This window comes from Mytilus californianus, unplaced genomic scaffold, assembly GCF_021869535.1.
Source record: "Mytilus californianus isolate M0D057914Y unplaced genomic scaffold, xbMytCali1.0.p SCAF_15, whole genome shotgun sequence".
In the NCBI taxonomy this organism is placed as follows: domain Eukaryota; kingdom Metazoa; phylum Mollusca; class Bivalvia; order Mytilida; family Mytilidae; genus Mytilus; species Mytilus californianus.
The window spans coordinates 15,480,023-15,505,349 of NW_026262637.1; the positions used below are offsets into that span (position 1 = coordinate 15,480,023).

General features: G+C 35.2%; 1 protein-coding gene across 1 annotated transcript in view; it reads left to right on the top strand.

Moving 5' to 3' along the window:
• Nucleotides 1-3,256: 3,256 nt before the first annotated feature.
• The window catches only part of LOC127725986 (uncharacterized), a gene marked incomplete at its 5' end in the record, with an annotated part of 29,656 nt that continues 7,585 nt past the window's right edge, over nt 3,257-25,327 (top strand). Inside the window, 6 exons of the mRNA XM_052233285.1 lie at nt 3,257-3,278; nt 3,780-4,031; nt 5,917-5,964; nt 16,994-17,205; nt 20,075-20,161; nt 21,134-21,482. Coding sequence (XP_052089245.1) covers nt 3,257-3,278; nt 3,780-4,031; nt 5,917-5,964; nt 16,994-17,205; nt 20,075-20,161; nt 21,134-21,482 — 970 coding nt within the window. The remainder of the gene's footprint in view (nt 3,279-3,779; nt 4,032-5,916; nt 5,965-16,993; nt 17,206-20,074; nt 20,162-21,133; nt 21,483-25,327) is intronic.

Below are 25,327 nucleotides of genomic sequence, written 5' to 3' on the forward strand. Positions count from 1 at the left end.
TGAACTGTCTAAAACCTGTTTGAAACTATTCTGATAACAAATTGAAAGCATTTTAAAATACTTTAAATGTAATGTTTAGTAGTTAATCATTCCAACATTCAAGATTATACAAAGTATCCAATCCTGCCTGTGTCTCCAGTCCATATCTAACTATATGCCTATTTGTCAATGAAAGTTCACAATTTCTGCATCAAATGGTCAGTTTAGAATTCATGTTACAACAGTACCATCCCTAACCATATATCTAACATAAGTTAGTTAATATATGAACTAGAAGTGTTTAAACAAAGCCATATTTGCAAAAGTTGTATTTATGAAGATATCAGTCTGGTGCATAAATCCACTAAAAGTTTGATAGAAATGACTGCTTACATCTGATTTTTGCATAACTTCCTAGCACAGTTATTGTTTTCTTTACAAAAGACCTTTGAAATAATAAAATCATAGCATTTAGAAGTGAAATTATCTGTTTTATGACCCAGGGGGAGGCATTTTTCTCTGTTTTTTTGCCCCTGGGGCCTCACATTTCCTAAATGTTTTCCCTGTTTCTAGTAATGTGGAATATTTGGTACATATTTAGGATAGAACACACTATTGTAAGTTTTATTGAGGTCTTTTTGTAATTCTAGCTTGTACTTTTTATGCCGCAGTCACAAAAAAGCACATTTAGGTGTTACGACTTACTTTTGGGTTATCGACAGGACAAAAACACCCCACCAAAAATATTTAAGAAGGATCAATGAGTTGCAATGACTGCGAAGAGTAAATATAAGCACTCCTAAACAATTTAAATTACAAATAGGCATATATTATGAATTTATTTTTAATTCAGGGCTTTAAGTAAACAAAACATACTGTAAACTGTGAATTTATGCTGAATCATCATAGTTTAGGTCTAGGATTTTCTCAATCTTCATGAAATATTTATAAAACTTCATATTTGAGTTAAATTCTTCAAAATCTCTGAGATAAACAAGATTTTGTGAAATTCTGTATGTTCTAATTTTTAACCCTATATAGGTTGCAATTCTGTAAATATAGACAATGCAATTTCCCATAGGAACTCCCTTTGCGGCTAAAACTGTGACACTTTTACTATGAAGTTTCGTGAAAAATAATATCCTAGAACGGAAAGTTTATATGCACTACTATTTTATTCAAAGGTCAAAATATAGGGCTGTGCGGCATATTTTCAACATTTATATGCCCTGAACTTCTAAGAGTTTAAACTTATACTAAAATTCTATACTACCCTTACCTCCATTTTTGGACCTCCTAAGAATTAAAATTTAGGCGCTACCATGTTTTTCTATACTGGTTACATTCCCAAGTGATGTCTCTATGAGATGAGACACAGAGATCATAAATGGGAACCAGTACGTTAACAAATTAACATATCTATGAATATTATATATCTCCCCAAAAGAGGCGTGGTTTCAGAAACAGCTGTATTTACAAAGTGCAACCTATACAAACATTTATTCAAATAGAAAACTCTCTAAAAACACTTTTTCTCACAACAATACTTATTTATCAGAATTATAGCCTTAAAGAAATCACTGCATATACTCTAAGTTTCCTTTTACAGTACATTTTATACCCCTACCCCTGTTTCAATTTTTGAAAGAATTTGAAAACAAGACTTTAATTATTGCCAGCTTACCCTATGTGCATGTTTTCTGACATGAACTGTCTAAAACCTGTTTGAAACTATTCTGATAACAAATTGAAAGCATTTTAAAATACTTTAAATGTAATGTTTAGTAGTTAATCATTCCAACATTCAAGATTATACAAAGTATCCAATCCTGCCTGTGTCTCCAGTCCATATCTAACTATATGCCTATTTGTCAATGAAGGTTCACAATTTCTGCATCAAATGGTCAGTTTAGAATTCATGTTACAACAGTACCATCCCTAACCATATATCTAACATAAGTTAGTTAATATATGAACTAGAAGTGTTTAAACAAAGCCATATTTGCAAAAGTTGTATTTATGAAGATATCAGTCTGGTGCATAAATGCACTAAAAGTTTGATAGAAATGACTGCTTACATCTGATTTTTGCATAACTTCCTAGCACAGTTATTGTTTTCTTTACAAAAGACCTTTGAAATAATAAAATCATAGCATTTAGAAGTGAAATTATCTGTTTTATGACCCAGGGGGAGGCATTTTTCTCTGTTTTTTTGCCCCTGGGGCCTCACATTTCCTAAATGTTTTCCCTGTTTCTAGTAATGTTGAATATTTGGTACATATTTAGGATAGAACACACTATTGTAAGTTTTATTGAGGTCTTTTTGTAATTCTAGCTTGTACTTTTTATGCCGCAGTCACAAAAAAGCACATTTAGGTATTACGACTTACTTTTGGGTTATCGACAGGACAAAAACACCCCACCAAAAATATTTAAGAAGGATCAATGAGTTGCAATGACTGCGAAGAGTATATATAAGCACTCCTAAACAATTTAAATTACAAATAGGCATATATTATGAATTTATTTTTAATTCAGGGCTTTAAGTAAACAAAACATACTGTAAACTGTGAATTTATGCTGAATCATCATAGTTTAGGTCTAGGATTTTCTCAATCTTCATGAAATATTTATAAAACTTCATATTTGAGTTAAATTCTTCAAAATCTCTGAGATAAACAAGAGGCGTGGTTTCAGAAACAGCTGTATTTACAAAGTGCAACCTGAAGGGTCATACCTTATGCAATTAACAGCAAAAGTATTAATTATACGGATCATACGCGTATGGTCGAATCATATGAGTATAAACGTTTTTTTTTTTATAATAACCTACACTATTATTCCTGCTAATTTTAATCTGTTTAAGTTGGTCTGGAAGTTTTATATGGAGTTAACGATGAAAAGTTAACGGATAAGTATAATGATAGGTAATGGATCGCACTATCGCAATCGGCAAGGTAAGATAAGAGGTATTCTTAACACGCGTCTTGGTTGTTATTTCCTATCTCTAGTTCAAACTAATTGCATAAACCTCAATATGTCTGGTCTGCGTAGGCATTAAGACAAGGAAGTGATATCCTCCTCATGATTGGCTAGTTATATCTTGTTACCTTGATAAGAAAGAAATAGATAAAACATTTTTACTTCTTATAAGTTCTTTTCAGCTGAACATGCGGAAAACATTTTGATTTCCAGCCAGGTTTATTACAGAGTAAAATATGGTATGTATTTATATTTGATTTGTTTCAATTCAGAAAAAAATCCTAAAATGTAAATAATCATTGCAGCATTGGCAACACGTTAAAGTTTGAAAATGTTGAAAGATTTATTATTATAAAATTCTTATACAAAATAATTAAAATTTGTTATCAAGAAACATGTGAAATAAAGACAAAACGGTAACTTGTTGGTGAATTCGATTCTGTTTTGACTACTACATTGTAAATATGTATTGGTAATTTTTTTTAAAAAAAGAACAGACATCAATTGTTTCATGGACTAATCTTGGGGAATGAAAGAAAACGAAACTTGGAATATACACAAGCTCTATCTCTCAGAGCAAATGCTCCTTGTGTAAATATTTCAATAAAACAGAATAGATAAATGAACATTGCAAAAAACTCTGGTCAGTTTGCCGTAAAAACCACTTGCAGGATGAGTCACTATAGTCGCATATTAATTCTCGATTTACGCATGTCCCGCATTAACCTTTTCATTTTTAAATTTCATTATTTAGATAAAAGTCATGAAACACAGTCTCACTACATTGTTTATTCTGCTAAGATGTGTATTCTGTTTAGCCGATGGGTCACGATTCATTGGGCTTGGCTATAATATTCTTCTGGGAAACCCCGATGGAGGAGATCTTTCACTAACTGGAGTTGATCCTGGATTGAAAAGTACAAGACATGTATTACAATTCACATCAAATACAGCAATGAAATTATTTGATAGCGATAACAAAACGTACTGTACAACCCACAATAGTACTTCTGTTTTCTTTGGAGGGAAGTCGTACCAGGCTTATTTGCTGGGAGATGTTGTTACTTTTGGTAATTTGATTTTAAGAAAGTTATGATAACTAGTCAGACAAGACTATGACTTTTCTTATCTTTTTCAATATGTTAATTGATTATGTTTACAGCTGCAAAAGTCTGGGAAAAAACAACCACATAGATAAAAATCGTCGCGTTGTATAATACAATATTTTATTAACAAATTAGACAAAACCATAGGTTTTAAAACATGTAACCAATATAAATTTATATCAACAATAGTTTTTTTTATGAAAAATACCCTCAAATCCGCTAAATTCGTTGTCCGGATTAGTTTGTACTTTTCGTTGAAATGGACTTTCTTGACGAACGGAACTACCGGCAATCATCGTACCAATATCTTTAAAAAAATCCACTGTCGCTCAAAAATTAAGATAACAACCTTCATATACGAGAATATTCTTAAATTTCGGTAGGTAGAGGTATTTAAATAGAAATATGTTCACATCTTCAGTACATGTATTTTTGTTCAATTAAAAGCATCAATCTAAAATTAAATGGATCTAATTTTGTATATTTTGATAAGTGTTTCGAAAGGAGAATAAAGGCCCGGTTTTGGTCCATGAAAATAAAGTTTTTGAGAACTATTTCAAATTTGCACATAAAGTTCGGAAATGCAAATAATCCAGGAATATGAATAAATAACAAACGATTTTTGATGTAATGACCGTTACAAGTACGTCATAATATGCACCGTTGTCTTTATAAAATCAAAGACAATTGTAGAAATTATGCAGTTTTCCATCGTTATTGACATTGTTGAAACATCATGCGCAGCCAAGAAACAACAACTTAATTAAAGAGAACTTTTATCATTACTACTGACAAATGCTCATTAAACAAAAAGTTGTTTCTTGCAGGACAACTGGAAATAAGTTTGGAATTGCATGCTTACTGGTACATTTAAGTTAGTGTAAACTTTATTATGAATTATAGGAATTACAATATATATTCACATTCACAAATAGGATTCAGAAACAAGCAACATTTAAGTTGAAATCATCCCTTCAAAAATTTTACGGACGCCGTCATGAGTTGGTAGACCGTCATGGAATTTCTGTTTCACAGATGACCACAATCCCGTCCACCTTTTTTCTCGAATGTGACCTACCGAATTAGACTTATTACATGGTTTGTACATTCATGAGCAACACGACGGGTACCACAGGATCTGCTTACCCTTCAGGAGCACATGAGATCACACCCCGTTTTGGGGAGGGGGGGGGGTTCGTGTTGCTCAGTTTTTATTTTTTATGTTGTGTTTTGTATACTGTTGTTTGTCTTTTGGTCGTTTTCTTTTTTTGCCATGGCGTTTTCAGTTTATTTTCGACTTATGAGTTTGAATTAGGAGATAACTGTATTGTAATTTAAGCTTGGCATTCGTAAAACGTATATTTACTGTCGCAAATTGAGTTTACTTAGCGACACTAGGAGATATGTCAATCAGACAGCAAATCAAGCGACACAAAAGTATCACCAGACAAATAGATATTTAGCTGTAAATTAAAAAACTATTTCAATCAGTTACAACACTTATCTCAGTAATACTTTGTTTCTTGATATTTTTTTTAAACGTTGCTAAACTTAGAAAGAGCACACATGAATGACAATTTTGAAAGGGGTGTAGGTGTTTTAAGATAATTTGTTTTTGATTATCAGATAATTTTATTTTAAGAAAAATACCTCCTGTATTAATCGAACGCAATGTTTACCTGTTTTTACTCCATGCATTGACATTATATTGGTTATTCATCAGAATGATCTCCCGTTCTTAGACTTATTTTCTCTATATCCACCATGGAATCTTTATCTTTACGAAGTGAAAATTGAGGAAATGCTTGTACACCATCTTACCATATTCGTTGATAAAGTTAATTTTCAGGTCCTGGTGACAGCTCAGTTTTGCCGTATGCATTTTCAGCAAGTAGAGGTTAGTATATGTATCCTAACCTTTGTGTAAAATAAACCGTCCCCAGTGGAGCTATTTTCCATGTTATTTATACTGATCAAAAGACCTTTGCCGAACATTTTCCTTTGTTATTCAAGGCAGTTTGAATATTGGAAATCAATGGACTATCCCACCTTCTCTATTGAATAGAGAATGGAAATGTGGAATGTGTCAAAGAGACAACAACCCGACTAAAGAGCAGATAACAGCCCAAGGCAACTAATGGATCTTCAACGCAACTGAAAATACCGTATCCGGAGCGGGCTTCAACTGGCCCCTAAACAATAATATATACGTACTAGTTCAACGAAATGGATGCCACACTTACATGTAACTCCGAAACAAAGACATGAAAAAAAACCTTAAAACCACAAGACTAACAAAGGCTAGAGGTTCCTGACCTGGGAGAGGCGCAAAAATGAGGTGGGGTAAAACATATTTTGTGTTTATATATGCGTTTATTTTTTTGTTAATTTTTATCGAATTATTTACCTGCTTCAGGTCTTTATGTTACACTCTAATTTATTTTTCCTCATTTAATGACGCATGCATATTCAGTAAAACGTTTGGCATGCCTCACTTAAAGATTGTACTAGTAGCATACTGAATACTAATCTGTACATATAATTCTAAGAATGTGAAAACTCCACGACGGAAGTTTTCCAGAGATACCAGGCTGAAGCTAGCGAACAATAACTAGCGAACAATAAGCCAGCGAACAATAAGGCGATATATCTAAAAACCGAAAAAATGAATAAGGCAGCAACGGCCGTTAAATGAAAAATATTTAAAAAGGCAGAAATTCCGTCCAAATATTGCAATTTCAACTCTATCATGAAATGGTATTTATCCCATCCATTGATAAAACTAGTCACATCTCTTTTTAGGCTAATATTCAGTACCACAATAAATCTGCATCTGTCAACGGATTTTTTGTAGGTGTAAGACCACCAATGCACCCACTTCAATTTAGAACGCATGTAAAAGTAGTCCTTCCCTGTAAAATATAGCACCTTTGATATCATTGTTTAATTGAACTAAGATACACATTTGCAGAAATGGGTGTTGGCCTATTCCATGGCTTCTAGAGAAAAATAATGAGGGGTGTCACGGGGTATGACTATATAGGTCTTGTAGAGGAGAAACAGGCGCATCTTTTGCGCAAGGTATCGAAGGGCGCTATGTTCAAAAATCTGAAACTAGAGCTCAAAATTTGAAAAAAAGTAAAAAAAGGGGGGTTGGCCTGTTCCATGGCTTCTAGAGAAAAATAATGAGGGGTGTCACGGGGTATGACTACATAGATCTTGTGGAGCAGAAACATGCGCATCTTTTGCGCAAGGTATCGAAGGGCGCTATGTTCAAAAATCTGAATCTAAAGCTCAAAATTAAAAAAAAAAATGTTAAAAACATAGGGGTTGGTCTATTCCATGGCTTCTAGAGAAAAATAATGAGGGGTGTCACGGGGTATGACTATATAGGTCTTGTAGAGGAGAAACAGGCGCATCTTTTGCGCAAGGTATCGAAGGGCGCTATGATCAAAAATCTGAAACTAGAGCTCAAAATTTGAAAAAAAGTAAAAAAAGGGGGGTCGGCCTGTTCCATGGCTTCTAGAGAAAAATAATGAGGGGTGTCACGGGGTATGACTATATAGATCTTGTAGAGCAGAAACATGCGCATCTTTTGCGCAAGGTATCGAAGGGCGCTATGTTCAAAAATCTGAAACTAAAGCTCAAAATTAGAAAAAAAATTGTTAAAAACATGGGGGTTGGTCTATTCCATGGCTTCTAGAGAAAAATAATGAGGGGTGTCACGGGTATGACTATATAGGTCTTGTAGTTGAGAAACAGGCGCATCTTTTCCGCAAGGTATCGAAGGGCGCTATGTTCAAAAATCTGAAACTGGAGCTCAAAATTTGAAAAAAAATTGTTAAAAACAGGGGGATTGGGCTATTCCATAACTTCTAGAGAAAAATAATGAGGGGTGTCACGGGGTATGACTATATAGGTCTTGTAGAGGAGAAACAGGCGCATCTTTTGCGCAAGGTATCGAAGGGCGCTATGTTCAAAAATCTGAAACTGGACCTCAAAAATTGAAAAAATTTTATTAAAAACAGGGGGTGGCCTATTCCATGGCTTCTAGAGAAAAATAATGAGGGGTGTTACGGGGTATGATTATATAGGTCTTGTAGAGGAGAAACAGCCTCATCATTGAAGTAAATGACTGGGTAGCGTTGAACGTTGACGGTTAGGTGGATGTTTCGCAAACTCCAATGCTGAGATTTGGGTACTGCTGTGTACGATGTCCGAGGGAAGCAAGTTTATCTGCATCGATAGGTAATGTATCTGCAAATTAGGAGATGGAGGAGGCAGTGCAGATAGTGGTAAGACTACAAGGAGGTCTACATTCGACTTGGTTGACTAAGAAGCAGTTTTTTTTCTCTTGTCCTTTTAAGACTGGTTTAAAGACTCGTTAAGATCACGACTAAACCTTGTTTGTCAAGTAGTTATTGTAAGTTACTAGATTTGATGGTATGCTTTTCATCCTGGAACTTCATGTGAAGTGTTTCATGCTGCTTGGAATAGGCAATAATTAGTATAACAAACGTCATTTTATGTAAAGCGTTTGCAAAAACTCCCTTAAGCGTTTGAAAGCGTTTTAGAAAACATCATCCAGTGTTTAATACCGTAGAAAAAATTAGCGTTTGATGGTGACAAAGCCGTAAGGCTCAGACCAGATTTGACCACCTTGAAGGCCAGGGCCGAACGGTGAATGTGTCTGGAAACTCTGGTTGTATTGTTGAAAGAGATCTTGAAGTTGGATCGTCTTGCGCGAGAGTTTAAAGCAGTTTTGACAGAGATAGAATCAATCAGCGTTGTTGAGTCCTACTCGGACGTAAAAGTCTTCGCACTATTTTGCTTACTTAGCACCAATTCATCAAAAACCACCAAGATCTTACTGTTTGTGTCAATTCCCGATGGTCTGTTCGAAGACGAACAATGGCATTGGTGAGTGATGTGGGACATTTACCTATATCGGATATCAGCTCGCTTATGTCATTTGTAAGAACCTCTTCCCCAGTGCGTTTTGCAGGAGTAGATAGATGGGTTGATGAAGAGATTTCCCAAAATATCGTAACATAAACACCTGACCGGATGAGTACATTTTTGAGCAGCGTCGGCGTATAACGGCTTACGGCAGTCTGAAGTGTAAGTAGAATACAAAGACAAACAGCCGCTTCCAATTTACGACTAGCAAGGGGCGACGACGGAGGGGTGGATCGAGGATATTCCACTTTATGAGTACAACCAGTGGATGTTTCATGAACAAACTAAAAAAACCCGCCCCGATCGTTTGTTGCACAACTTCACGGGACCTGGTACTAAGCTGAAAAAAACGATTACATACAGTAAGAACCCCAAACACCTTGGTCCATGAGTCGCTCAAGTTGTGTATCGTCATGATCTCTGCTTTTTGTACACTTCTTTGGTCCAACGGAAGGTGTGTATTCCTTATCAAATGTACCTAAATTCTTTGTGATTCGAACCTTGTCACCCACGTGGAACCAAGCCATGTAAATGAGCTGTCGATGCTCAACATAGGAATACAACAACTCGCAACTATGTGAGTAACAGGAACATGCATTGTTAACTTTGCACTATATAAAATCCAACAATGAGAAAGAAGATGGAACGCGACACCGTTTGACACCTCATATTCACCAAAGTTCAATCGGTCTGGGCGACTCAATAGAAAAGTTCGTTGGACGGATAAAACATTTCGACGTAAATTCGAGAAACGATGCCTGAGCGCTGTTCGTTTAGGCGAAACTTGGATTACAGTTCTATCTCAACAGAACAAAGAATTCACGTTTATTCTTAGCATCATCAATGTTTTCCTTGCCAAATACGACTGCTTAGTTCTGCCCAAGACCAAGAAGGTGTGACGATCAAGGTTGCTTTTTATACCGTTTTTAAGTCAAGCATTTTCATAAAACTATGGACGGAAAAGGTTACCGAATTCCACAACAAAGAGGTCAAAGTGCTATGCCGAAAACACGACGTTGATCCCGCCAGAATGGAAGAAAGCCGAGTTTTCTCGACCACTGGGACCACACCATGATGGAAAGATGATCAAATACTTTAAAGCCAAATCTACGCGCACATGCGCGATTGGTACTTTAGATGATATCGTTCACCAACAAAAACACCACCAAACAGAGATCGACTTAAGACCTGTGGCCGCAAGTCATAAGAAATATGAAAGAAAATAAGGTGTACTGTAACTTGTATGCAGACATGAACAGGGTCGGTTCCGCGTGTTTACCAATTCCCACGATTTCAACGATGAGGAAATACAGGGTTCCCGAACTTCTGAATACCTCGTACCGCATCGATAAGGTAGCACTCGCACCAGCAAAGTAGAGAGGGAAATGATTAATATAAGTTACAATAACTTGTTTCCAAATCCACTAAAGATAACTACTAGTATGTTTAAACTAGCCTCTCTAGAAGGTCTATATTCTTGATGATTCTCCAAAACTGTAAAGGTTATGAGAATGTAAAGGTTTCTTGTAACCAATGGGTTAAACGGTTTTTTCTGATATAGCAGGGTTACTAGTATAAAACTATGCTGCATTTTATTGTACAAGAGGTGTCGACGTGAATCAATTGGCGTGCGAGTTCTATTGAGAGGAGTCGCTTGCGGGTACACTATTGCCTGTAGGTGAAATCATGATATGTATGGGTGTATCAGAGGGAGTAACATGACTAGCTTGAAAAACGGTAGTATTGACGGGTAAATTATGACTTGTTGATTGTGAGGATTGACTGAGTTTTTAATTTGACGGATTTTTTAATCTAAACGAACATGTACTGATCTGTTTGCTGAATTTCTTCCACCACGTATTCATCCGAGCAAGCTTCTACAATTTTATCATTAAGACCTTTCTGAATATCACTTTTCTGTGACACGGAATCTAAAATAGCTGTGACTTCCTCTATTTCTATATCGAAACTATCTCTGCAGTTATGTCTCCAAAATTCTTCCAAAGTCTTGTAAGTGCTCGTTTGTGTCCGGAACGAATGGCTTTTAGCTTTGTATCCATTTTCCCTTCTTAAGATAGAAATAAAAGACTTCTTGACTTTGTGATAGATGTACTAGTCATAGTAACATGTCAAAGTGACGTGACATTACATTAAGTGCGACACATAGTAAACGTCATGTGTGTGGTATTAACGAGAGGTATGATTATGATGCAACGTATTACCCTCAATTTTTAAGGTTTCGATATCTACTCTACTTTATTTTAACACATCTCACTCCGTCAATCTAATGAATTTCTCTTTCTTGGTCTTCCTATTTCTTTGCATACCAAACATTCATCACTTTGTCATCTGCCATTTTATTTTCGTGAAGTTAACTAATCAAATGGTTCTGCATGTTTGAGTTTGTGGTCATACTTGTCCAGCTTGTCCATTATTTTTTCTCATGTTTTTTTATTGCTGCATCATATTCTATCTTCATTCATTCTATATCCGTTTAAATCTGGTCGCACTAGGTTTCATACGTGCTGTCTTTTAATTTTTTAATGACCCACCATTTCATTAAAGCATCCGAACTGGCCCTCGGAGCTTTCAGAATGGTGATATGGTTGTCGTTCATGTTCCAGTATTTGAAGAAACTACCCATGATCATCGAGTTCTTAGGCCAACTTTATGCAGTTGGTTACAAACTGTTTGGGAATATGGCCTGTTGTTGTTTCTTCCATGAGTTTGACGTGCTGTTTGTGACACGTTTACAAATCGATTCCGGAGTTGAATAATGCGAATGTGCCTGTCTTGACGTAACTTCGTTTCACGTTGCCTGCAACCTCGGGGACGATTATTTGTCGTGTCAGTATCTCTAAGACGAGTCTTCAGCCTTTCAATAGTCATTCTAGAGACATTGGGATGATTTGCATTCTGTATTAGAGTCATTTTTGCTGCCAACATCCCAATAGCTCGTTCTCTCTCATTATGACGTAGACGTGGCATTGACTTACGTGTAACTTTTTCAATTTTTTAATGCGACCTTTTGTTAACAATATAGTGCTCGACACATTTAATGATCAAAAGGACAACTCAATTCCATCTCTATACAGGTAAATGTTTGAAAAAATGCTTCTTTGTATGAAATCAGAAAATGACGTAACGTCGTCTTCGAATTTTTAACAAAATAGTAAATGATAGATAAATCATTCAGGTCACTAGTTGTAATCTTGAAAATATTATAAATTAATTTATGTAATTTCTTTTAATTAAAAACCAGGGTAACGTTTCTTTTTTTTGCCTAGTATACATTTATTTATATCAGACAATGCCCGCACGTGGACGAGGGTACTTATACCGTCTTTAAGGATGTGGCGCATGGATTGTCATTGATAAAGTTAACTGGTCTGTATTCAGTTTTACTATCATATCTTTTTAACAATGCAGTAATCTTTGCCGATTTTGTTTTATTCTGGTACAAAAGCTCTGATATAAATAAACTGTTGAAAGTAATACAAAGTAGACTGTCTATTAAGTCTGTAATAGTATATAGAACTTTAGGTTGTATACCAGATGGCCTTCGCACTAAAGTTCTTTCATCTTCATCGTTTTCTTTTTGAAATACCCTTGAAAAAAATTCAGCCAGTATTCAGCTTTCTCTTTATCAGTACTTACATTACACATTTTGCAATCTCTTTTTTCATGTAATGGGGGAATTTGGATTTTCATTTCGACTTCATATGACAAGAAATTCTTCTTTGCTGACTCTGATATGTCTTTTTCACGGTTGTCATGTTCTTGTCTGACATTTGAGTTGGCTTTGTTCCTCACTAAATTTTAGTTCCTTTCGACATAATTAAACATAGCACCTCTTGAAGCCTTGCGCAAACTATGCGGCTGTGTGCCCTCTACAATAGTTATAAGTAAATGTAATTATTTTTTAAAGCAGTACCAACAAATTATTCACTGATACAGAAGCTTATTATGTCCTTCTCTGGAAAGCAGCGTAAATTTAAATTTTACGTAAGGACTTATTAAAACCTCCAGTAAACTTTTATATGGATTGTTCATTCTGCTTGAATACTTCAATCACTCAATGTAATTTATTATAACATTTCTATCATAAATGAGTGAAAGTTACTTCATTATTTTTATTTATTGGCCTGAAAAGTTGAAATTTTGAGGAAATGACATGTATAAATGGACCAAAAGAGACCTTATAAAGAAGACAAAGGGGTCCATTAGTGGTATTTATCATCCTAAAGTCATCGTTTGTATCATATTCAACTGTTTGTAGGCAGATGAGATAAATATTTGATCATTATTGGTCCACACTATATTCTATCATGATGCGGCTTGGTTTGGATAATTCGAAGAAATTTTGCACGAATCGCTGAAGATGTCGTCGTACATTATACTAGATTTTTCTCAAACTATTGAACTGATTATGACAAAACATGACAGGAATGCTTGAAAAAAACAGTATTACAAAGAAAAAAGTCCCTTTCAGTTTATTAAATAAAAATGCCTTCTTCAGGTGTAATACCACCAAATCATGGCACGTCACATCCGGTTCTCCTCTACAAGACCTATATAGTCATACCCCGTGACACCCCTGATTTTTTTTCTCTAGAAGCCAAGGAATAGGACAACCCCCCCGTTTTTAACAATTTTTTTTTCAAATTTTGAGCTCTTGTTTCAGATTTTTGAACATAGCGCCCTTCGATATCTTGCACAAAAGATGCGCCTGTTTCTCCTCTACAATATCTTTATAGTCATACCCCGTGACACTCCTCATTATTTTTCTCTAGGAGCCATGGAATAGGCCAACCGCCCCTGTTTTTTACATTTTTTTTTACATTTTGAGCTCTAGTTTCAGAATTTTGAACATAGCGCCCTTCGATATCTTGCACAAAAGATGCGCCTGTTTCTCCTCTACAAGATCTTTATAGTCATACCCCGTGACACCCCTCATTATTTTTCTCTAGGAGCCATGGAATAGGCCAACCGCCCTTGTTTTTTACATTTTTTTTTAATTTTGAGCTCTAGTTTCAGAATTTTGAACATAGCGCCCTTCGATACCTTGCCCAAAAGATACGCCTGTTTCTCCTCTACAAGATCTTTATAGTCATACCCCGTGACACCCCTCATTATTTTTCTCTAGTAGCCATGGAATAGGCCAACCGCCCCTGTTTTTTACATTTTCTTTTCAAATTTTGAGCTCTAGTTTCAGAATTTTGAACATAGCGCCCTTCGATACCTTGCCCAAAAGATACGCCTGTTTCTCCTCTACAAGACCTATATAGTCATACCCCGTGACACCCCTCATTATTTTTCTGTAGAAGCCATGGAATAGGCCAGCCCCCCTGTTTTTAACATTTTTTTTTCAAATTTTGAGCTCTAGTTTCAGATTTTTGAACATAGCGCCCTTCGATACCTTGTGCAAAAGATGCGCCTGTTTCTTCTCTACAAGACCTATATAGTCATACCCCGTGACACCCCTCATTATTTTTCTCAAGAAGCCATGGAATAGGCTAACCCGAATAATTCAGTCCCACCCCGTGATCGACTCTCCCACTCGCGAGGGCCTGAATTCTTTATACAATAAAAACGCGTCACGAATCGAGGATTTTGATTGGTGCCCTCTGGGTGATAGAGCCAATCAGCTAATAGCTCAATGTTATCGAGATAGGTAAATCCCGAGCTAATTCCGATTGATTTTTTGACGATCTTTTATTGACAAGGCCTTCAGGCGTTAATGTAGCCATCGTAGAGCAGTGGAATATAACGACTGAATTATTCGGGTTAGGAATAGGCCAACCTTTCCTGTTTTTAACATTTTTTTTTTCAAATTTTGAGCTCTAGTTTCAGATTTTTGAACATAGCGCCCTTCGAAACCTTGCCCAAAAGATGCGCCTGTTTCTCCTCTACAAGACCTATATAATCATACCCCGTGACACCCCTCATTATTTTTCTTTACAAGCCATGGAATAGGCCAAGCCCCCTGTTTTTTACATTTCTTTTCAAATTTTGAGCTCTAGTTTAAGATTTTTTAACATAGCGCCCTTCAATACCTTGCCCAAAAGATGCGCCTGTTTCTCCTCTACAAGACTTATATAATCATACCCCGTGACACCACTCTTTATTTTTCTCTAGAAGCCATGGAATAGGCCAACCTTCCTGTTTTTAACAATTTTTTTTTCAAATTTTGAGCTCCAGTATCAGATTTTTGAACATAGCGCCCTTCGATACCTTGCGCAAAAGATGCGCCTGTTTCTCCTCTACAAGATCTATATAGTCATACCCCGTGACACCCCTCATTATTTTTCTCTAGAAGCCATGGAACAGTCCAACCCCCCCTTTTTTATTTTTTTTTCAAATTTTGAGCTCTAGTTTCAGATTTTTTAACATAGCGCCCTTCGATACCTTGCGCAAAAGATACACCTGTGTCTCTCCTACAAGATCTATATAGTCATACCCCGTGACACTCCTCATTATTTTTCTCTACAAGCCATGGAATAGGCCAACCCCCTTGTTTTTTACATATTATTTTTTCAAATTTTGAGCTCTAGTTTCAGATTTTTGAACATAGCGCCCTTCGATACCTTGCCCAAAAGATGCGCCTGTTTCTCCTCTACAAGACCTATATAGTCATACCCCGTGACACCCCTCATTATTTTTCTCTAGAAGCCATGGAATAGGCCAACCCTCCTGTTTTTAACAATTTTTTTTCAAATTTTGAGCTCTAGTTTCAGATTTTTGAACACAGCGCCCTTCGATACCTTGCGCAAAAGATGCGCCTGTTTCTCTTCTACAACATCTATATAGTCATACCCCGTGACACCCCTCATTATTTTTCTCTAGAAGCCATGGAATAGGCCAACCTCCTCCCCCCCCCCCCCCCCCGTTTTTTACATTTTTTTCAAATTTTGAGCTCTAGTTTCAGATTTTTGAACATAGCGCCCTTCGATACCTTGCGCAAAAGATGCGCCTGTTTCTCCTCTACAAGACCTATATAGTCATACCCCGTGACACCCCTCCTTATTGTATCTAGAAGCCATGGAATAGGCCAACACCCATTTCTGCAAATGTGTATCTTAGTTCAATTAAACAATGACATCAAAGGTGCTATATTTTACAGGGAAGGACTACTTTTACATACGTTCTAAATTGAAGTGGGTGCATTGGTGGTCTTACACCTACAAATAATCCGTTGACAGATGCAGATTTATTGTGGTACTAAATATTAGCCTAAAAAGAGATGTGACTAGTTTTATCAATGGATGGGATAAATACCATTTCATGATAGAGTTGAAATTGCAATATTTGGACGGAATTTCTGCCTTTTTAAATATTTTTCATTTAACGGCCGTTGCTGCCTTATTCATTTTTTCGGTTTTTAGATATATCGCCTTATTGTTCGCTGGCTTATTGTTCGCTAGTTATTGTTCGCTAGCTTCAGCCTGTTGAGATAGTCTAGAGATACCCTTTCTCGTCTGCCTAAATTCATCTAGGGTCACAACATAGTGCACGATGTATTGTGGCTTGTAGATAGAATACTTCGCAAAACAGTCGTTTTGTCTGTCGTAAGGGAGATCATATTTTAAAATTAACATACAGTCTCATCAATGGACTTTTTTTGTATATGTCTATATACATCAATCTACGACACAAAAAAACATTTATCAATTGGATAAACTAAGGTTTGACGCGGCTAAAACCACTCTAAATACATATACTTCGTCTAAAAATTTAGCCCAAGAATGTTTAATCTTCAAAATTACGGTGGCAAATTGCTATTCTTTCGTCAGCGGCGGAGTTTGAGCCTATGCATCTGTAGTCTAGGGTGCAAGACACAAAGCATTGGTTCAAATTCCGCAGAGGAAAGAAAAAAAATGTGCGAACTCAAATAGCCGTTTTGCTTACTCTGTTTCGAATATAGTTCAGTCAAACTTATCACTTTTAATATGTATGTATATGAACAGTTTTCAAAGACATTAAGCACAGAACAAATGATAATCACGACGTGATTAGAGATACAGAAACTGTATGTAACAAGGGGAGAACGAGATATGTCTTACCACCAATGTATCCTGATCTTCATAAAGTCACGGACCAGTTTGCAAGTGCTGTTTGTCATCTGCCTGTACAATACAACCAAGCTATATATCGTCAGTTCTTAGATATATGGGGAACTGTAAGTAAATCATTAAAACAATACATAAAATAGCATATTAACGGTAGTTAACTGATGTTCAAATCTCATCAATCAATTGAGAAGATACAAATAAAGGTAAAAGTCAAAAGCTGAGGGATTGATACGAAAAGAGCGAGACCGCGTATGTCGACAGGGTACGCGTCTTCTGCTATGCATGTATCACCACAATGCAAATCCAAACTTTTACAAAATGTAACAATTATATAATAGTTATTGAAGAACTGGTCATTGTCGTGATATATGGACTGCCTACAGGACAGTGGTATTGACTAAGACAGCGATAATGACTGAGCCGTAGGCGAGGTCATTATCGCTGTCGCAGTCAATACCACTGTCCTACAGGCAGTCCATGTACATTTGTATCACGATAATGACCAGTTCTTCAATAACTATTATGTTTATTTCATTGAGGAACCATGTTTTTAAAAATTCTCATAAATTCAAATTGTTCAAAGCAAACTCGAGTTATTGTACGATTTCTGTATGAAAGAGTAAAGAACAGTGATAGTGATAACTATAAGTCACTGCCATTCATTTAAGTGCAATTTTTCAGTATATAAATACACAATAAAGTTTTCTATAATTTTATAACTCTTGTTGCTGAGTTGTTTGTATCTATCAGTATCGGAAAGTACGGCAAAACGATCATTGAGTTGTCTGTAGCAGACGTGCCTTCCAGTTCAGCCATGTTCCAAACGTCTGAATCGCGATTGCGTTTTATTAAAGCGACATCACTCTAAACAGAGAAACCACGCCCCACTGGTCATTAACATGTAAAAGTTCGTTAACGACCGGTTTTCTGTTTTTTTTTTTTTTCTGTTAAAGACCGATGAAATTTTTTACTAAAGAATAAAGAATGTCATGTGGCCCCTTGTTATCCAATAAGAGAAGCTAATTCTTAACCGATATGAAATAATTGCTGATAGTACTTGTACGACATTGCCCCCAGCAGAGCTATAGAAAAACAGTATATTAACGAGTGTTACACGGACACTTTATAGATGATACACGGACACTTTTTAGTTGTTACACGTACACTTTTGATGAATAGAATCACTCGTGCATGATCAGTGAGTTCATGGGCACTTTAAATTTCAATCAGATTTGAACTTTTTGTTTCACCGACATATTTCCTGTCTTTTTTATCAAAATATTTACGTTGGCATCAAATAACTATATATTTTTTTTTTAAACAATTCCAGTTTATTACTATTCATATCAGTACACTACGGAATTTACCATTTAACTTCGAAAGGGGGGTTATGGTTTTTTCCAAAAAAAAATATTCTGATCCCCAATTTTATGAGAAAAAATATAGTGTGGTCAAGCAGATGACAAAATAATGTTCTGATTCCTGATTTTCCGAATACAGTATATTATAGTGCTAATTTCGAAAAAAAATATTTGGTGATAGCGTTGAAAAAGTAAATAATTTTCTTACTCAGAAAAAAAAACATGCCCCCTTTTGAAGCTAAATGGTCTGTCCGTAAATGTATTTTTCAATATATGGACATGAATAGTATTCTGGACAATGCTGAAAGTAAAGAAATGCTGGTACCGACGTTTATATTTCAATATAAAAGACAGGAAATATATATAAAAAAATCAAATCAAATCAAAAGATAAAATCCCTATCAACTCACTAATGCACGATTGATCCTATAAATAAAAAGTGTCCGTGTAATACATGTTCAAATAGGCAGCAAATCTTGAAGAAAATCTTTCAACTTATGTCACCAATTTTGGACGGTAAGCTGCGATTGGATCATATTGTGACACGTGTTTAATCCTGATCAATACTATTAGAGACCTACAAGCATGAAAATTTAAAAAAAAAAACCAAAATATATGCCTATATATATCTAATAACAAGCCAAAATCTATTTTTTCATAACATTTCATTCACATATGAAATAAGAAATTCGTTCTTTTTATACATTTATATTGTTATTGAAATCATATATATTGAATTCATATATTTGGGAGCAAACGGACGATTTTTATTATTTTTTTTAAGGGGGAATGGGAACTGGAATGGCACATCCTGCATTTTTTCAACAAAAAAGGACCAAGCCTGTTATTTTAAATGTTTAACCCCCCCCCCCCCCCCTTTTCCGTTTTCCCCAAATAAAAATCAAATGTTAGCTTGCTTACCTCTTAAATCTTTTTCATACATTACTTACTTGCAAAGTTACGTGTTAAAAAGTCTCAAATGTGTACGACATTCATCTTTTACTTGATATGGTTCTTTTTTATAAAATTATTAGATTTTTGAATTTCTTGAGAAAAAAAAACTCTCGGCTGAAGGAAAGTGAAAAAAAAAGTTTGTTTAAACTGTAACTGTAACTGTAACTTACATTAACTTGTATATGGTCATTTAAGTTTCTAATCTGTTTAATTTTGAAACGTCGTACAAGTCAGATACAAAACAAAGGTAACAAAAAACAGGCCGGAAACAAACTGCCGTATAGTTTTTCTGCACTTGTAGTCAGGTCAAGGTCCTCGGCTATCGCCTCGGACCTTCACCTGACTACTCGTGCAGAAAAACTATCCGGCAACGCTTGTTACCGGCCTGTTTCTTTGTTACCTTTGATTTGTATCTAATACATACATGTAATGGGTAAATTCACAGTTCAAACGACTGATCTGGTATTTAAATCATGTCGATAGTTAGTTGAGACGCAGACACATCTATCGGTAAACCAATTCGTACCACCGCTTTCAATATGTAAGATCTATTCGTTTTCAGCATATGTAGTAATACAAAGTGTGCAGCATGCAATAAATCAAAACTGATAAGGCTTATCTTCAATACATTACAAATTTATATTTTTCAATCTAATAACAGCACGTGGTTGTTGGAGTGGATATTGGAACAAAAACAGTAAACCGGTTTGAACAATCAGCGTCACAAATAGCAGAAATCCTACTGTCGGTATGAGCAAGTGTTATACTAATGTACATGTGAATGCATATCAATGAACATGTCATATCATTTAAAATACATAACTGCAGTCATAGAGACAATACATTTTAGATTGGATGGAGTATATGTCTTCTATTTTGATTCTATCACACATAAGTACTGAAACAGAGACATGAATTAAGTTAGTGCTAGTCTGCATGAATGAAAGGTAAAAACACATATATGAAAAAAAAACCCATCTGCAATTGTAATCGAATACAAAAAGATTATCATGAAGACTAGAAATACGCACTTGGAGAATAATCGAACTTTTATTATATTTGAAATTTGATTAAAAAATGCAGTGAAAATTGCTTAACAAAAATATATAGATTAAGGCTATAGTAGTTTACCGATGTTCAAATCTCTTTAACCGATTAAGAAGAGACAAATCAAGGTAACAAACAAACATTTAAGGAAACACATGGACTCTAGAAGGAGAGAGACGGGGTGTGTCGACAGGGTAAGTGTCTCCTACTCTGCATGCATCAACCCCATGCAAATCCATCAATCGATAAAATACAGACCAGACGACTATACTTGGATCTTAGACCGCGAATCATGTCGCTACGGAGTTGAGACACAGTTACGTCGTATCAGTCAAGCAATTCGTAATGGTGACCGTACACCTTATGCAGTGTCAATTTCAGTCACTCTTCCTCATAACTCTGTTGGAGCAGATTTTGTGTAAGGAGCACACCCCAGTTAACGAAGTCCGCATAGTATGAACATGTAGGAGCGTAAAGCATTAACTGATATATGTAAACACTATATGACGGAGCAGAGGGTTTGTTACTGCTGTAAAATGGGATGTTTACAGTTGGAAATCATCACGATTACATCACATCTGCATGGGCAATTTTGTTGGTATTTGCAAATCATGTTTTAAGAAATGTTCATATTATAAAATTTAAGACTTGATTCATTTTCTTTTGCATGTAGTACGACACGGATGTCGGATCAGTATCTGTTGAAAATTACATGGGATATGGTACGGTTTATAAACTAGATATCTCTAAACTGAGCCATAACGATTTCTACAAAATAAAAGGAGGTCATTTAGATGGAACTTTAAACATTGGAACTGTTGGCAATCCGGAACCCCTAGCTTACAAAATGGGTTCAATTGCTTACTTTATTCAAGATACATTTTGGAATAATTCAACAACTTTCCTTTCAAATGGAATTTGCAGTGAAGTAGACGGATTAAATTTGCCACAACGTCAAACAAATGTCGTAAAAGCTTTAGGAGAGTACCCGGGATTAAATGGAATTATATCGACGCCACTAGGTTAGTATTTTATTTTCACGTATTGTTTGATCATAATTAGTATTAATAAAGACATTTATATGTACAAAATATAATCCTATGCATTTTCGTTTGACATCTAATTAACACAATTGTTTCACCCCATACTGATAAATGTTAATTTTCCGTTCTTACAAAGCAGAAAACAGTAAAAGAGATGCGAAAGATACCTAAGGGACATTCAAACTCATAAGTTATAAATAAACTGACCATGCCATGGCTAAAAAAGAAAAAAGGACAAACAGACAAACAACAGTACACAAAACACAACATAGAAAACTAAAGACTGAGCAACACGAACCCCACCATAAACTGGGGGTAATCTCAGGTGCTCCGGAAGGGTAATCAGATCCTGCTCCACATGTGGCAGCCGTCATTTTGCTCATAATAGTAAAAACCCTGTAATAAGTCTACTTAAGAGTCAGTCTACCAGAAAACCATGCAATAGGCTCCAAATGCAATGTTATCATATTAACCTGAAATTTTGCATACATGATATCTTCATAGCAACTACTCTCAGTGCAAAATATCTTTTTTAAATATTCATTGTTAATCCCTATACGGAGCGCCATCTATAATTAGCCATTTATGGTCAAAATAAAGCTGAAAATTAGCCAATTTCAGCAGTTTTAAGCTGACAAATACCAGTGGTTATCAACATGTAACTGTTTTAATGGTAATAATATGTTGTAATACTGTATTTTAACTGTCAAAATATGTTAATACCTGAGGTTAAATTTTTTTCCTATATATGCTCATTCTGGTCCAAATATCCGAAGTTTTACGAAACTGCTAAAATGGTGAAATTTGCTAATTTTTAAAAGTCTATATTTTCTAAAGTGGCAAAAATATTTTAATGCCAATTGTTTTTTCTTAAACCCTAATCATATATCTACAAAATAAAAAAAAAAATCAATTTCGGCAAATGATCATAGTACTCAATGTATTTTTTTTTAATTTGGAAGGAATTGTGGTTTAACAGGTGTTATCCTATATTAATGATAGTTCTCTTATTTGGACCCGTCAACAATCCCCCTCTGGGGTCCCACCTTGTTGAAAATAAATATATGATGCACAACTAAAATATTTAATTAATATCTCATACAACTTTCACACTAAACCCTTTAGTGGTTGCGGAGGAGTTGCTGGCCGCAGGTAGTTACACTACACCACTACTGATTTTCTCCTTTTTGGTCCAGATTTCCCCCCATAAACCGTAAATAGAAAAAAAAACATATGGTGCACAATTTCACAATCCTCACAAGACATATCATTGGTTTGGTTTAAATCCATTCTATACTTTGAGAGGACTTAAGGATTGTAGATATATTACAAACAAACAGACGGACGGACGGACAGACAGACCGACATTATGAATATTATATATCCCCAGCTATCACTAGCATGGGTATAATAAGCCTCTTTACAAATGGATCAAATGGATTCAGGACTGCAAGTAATTACAGGTCAAGCTAGCCCTTTTGGCCTGTTAAATAATTTGTTAAAAGAAGAACGTTGAGGGGATATGGTTGGTTCACTATTGTGGATACGCATAGGAATCTTTCCAATGGAATGAGACATGTAGAGAAAATTTATCAAATCACCAATTACTATATCTAAATTAAAAAGGAGGGATATGTTGTATAGATTCATGACACAAAATCTTTATATTTACTTGATAAAATCCTAGCAAATTAAGAGAGCTTTTGTTGCTGTTCTTCAACTCAAAGTCACAGTGATGCTTTCAACATGTACAAAAAGCTCACAGCAAGTTCAAAATGACCCTTTAGCACTGTTTGACTTCAATAAGACTTTATCTGTCAGATTTTCATGTACATAAAATAACAAGTTTCAATCATTTTCATTTTATATTAATTCAAAATACATGTATCGAGGCAATTAATGCAGGAAAGTAAAACACTATTACCATGACGGTGGCATTTTTTTGTAGTTACACTGTACTGTTTTTGCAACAAGAATGAATGTAAAGTTGAAATGTCTATGCTATCTGTATAATAATATATGTTGCCAAGTCTGTAGAAACAGCATGTACCGGTAGGTCATCACTTGACATTCTGCTTTGTAAATCTTCGTCATAAACTATATTCAAATTCTCAATTTTAACTAATGACGACTTTGCTGGATCTCTAGATCTAGATCCAAGTTTGACAAATTTGGCCAATACACTCCAAACTCGAGATTTGGTAACCACTCGTCAGAGTTAAATTTCTTTGTTCCATTTATTAATAGTTTCAAAATATAATAGGTTTGATCAAAAATTGGTCGTTTTTTTTCTGTAGCACTGCATTCTACGTATATGTCATGTAAAAATTCCTTAACCATACTAGTAACACGTTTCAATTGCTTATAGAAACCGTAAAAGACCATCCTTCTGCAATATTTAAATTAGTTTTCAAAACTGACTGTAGCAAAACCTTTGTGCTCATGAAAATCAGCTATACATGTCTCAGCCCATAGAGGTTGCATTTCTGAAAATATAGACAATGCAATTTCCCATAGGAACTCCTTTTACGGCTAAAACTGTGCCACTTTTACTATGAAGTTTCGTAAAAAATTATATCCTAAAATGGAAAGTTCATATGTGCTTCAATTTTTTCAAAGGTAAAAATATAGGGCTGTGCGGCATATTTTCAACATTTATATGCCCCGAACTTCTAACAGTTTAAACTGTACTCCCCCTTCCTTCACTTTTGGTCCTCCTCAGAATTCAATTTCGCCGCTATCCATGTGTATTATACTGGTAACATTCCCAAGTTATGTTTCTATAAGATGAAACATAGAGATCATATGTGGGAACCAGTATGTAAACAAAACAAAATATCTATGAATATCATATATCTCCCCAAAAGAGGCATGGTTTCTGAAACAGCTGTATTTACAAAGTGCAACCTAGAAGTTTCCCTTTGTAATAACTATTTTCTTTTTTAGCATATATATACATGCTTGTCTATGCATATGTATATATGGTATTCTTAGAAGTGAGGTTTTTGTATAAACTTTAAGAAATTTCGTTCTGAAAATGTTCAGTTTCTGCTGACACTGCTTTTTTTAAAAACAATACAAGGGTATCTACTAGTGGAGCTCGACAAGCTAACCCGTCCTAAGTACATGAGTACCTTCCTTCATTATAGTTTTTTTTATTGATATATAAAAATAAGAAGATGGGGTATGATTGCCAATGAGACAACTCTCCACAAGAGACCAAATGACACAGAAATTAACAACTATAGGTCATCGTACGGCCTTCAACTATGAGCAAAGCCCATACCACATAGTCAGCTATAAAAGGCTGAAATGACAAATGTTAAACAATTCAAACGAGAAAACTAACGGCCTAATTTGTATTGATAACTTCAATTTATAAGTCTTATGGAATTCATTTGAAATGTGAGTTAATGCCCTTTGCGCATTTTTAAATTGTCTACTTTATTTAAGTGTGGTTTTAAATTGTCTACTTTATTTAAGTGTGGTTTTTACCTTTATTTCTTTTATAAAAAAGGGGGGGGGGGGGGTTGGTTAGGAAACACAAATCATGGATCTGCTCAAGATTGGTTATTTTGTTTGACAATTCTATACTAAAGTACAGTTTGACATGTTACTGCTTTCGAGAAGGTCTCCATTTTTCCAATAGAAATTTGTTATGATTTTATGTGATCATTCATAAACATATACAGATATTTGATAACCCATATCAAATTCATGAACGTTAGCTAGTTAATTTTATCAAGCCAATGTCACAGTAGAAAGGAGAAACATGAATATATGTCAATAGTGAATTCTTGTCTGAATGGACAGTTGATTTCAAA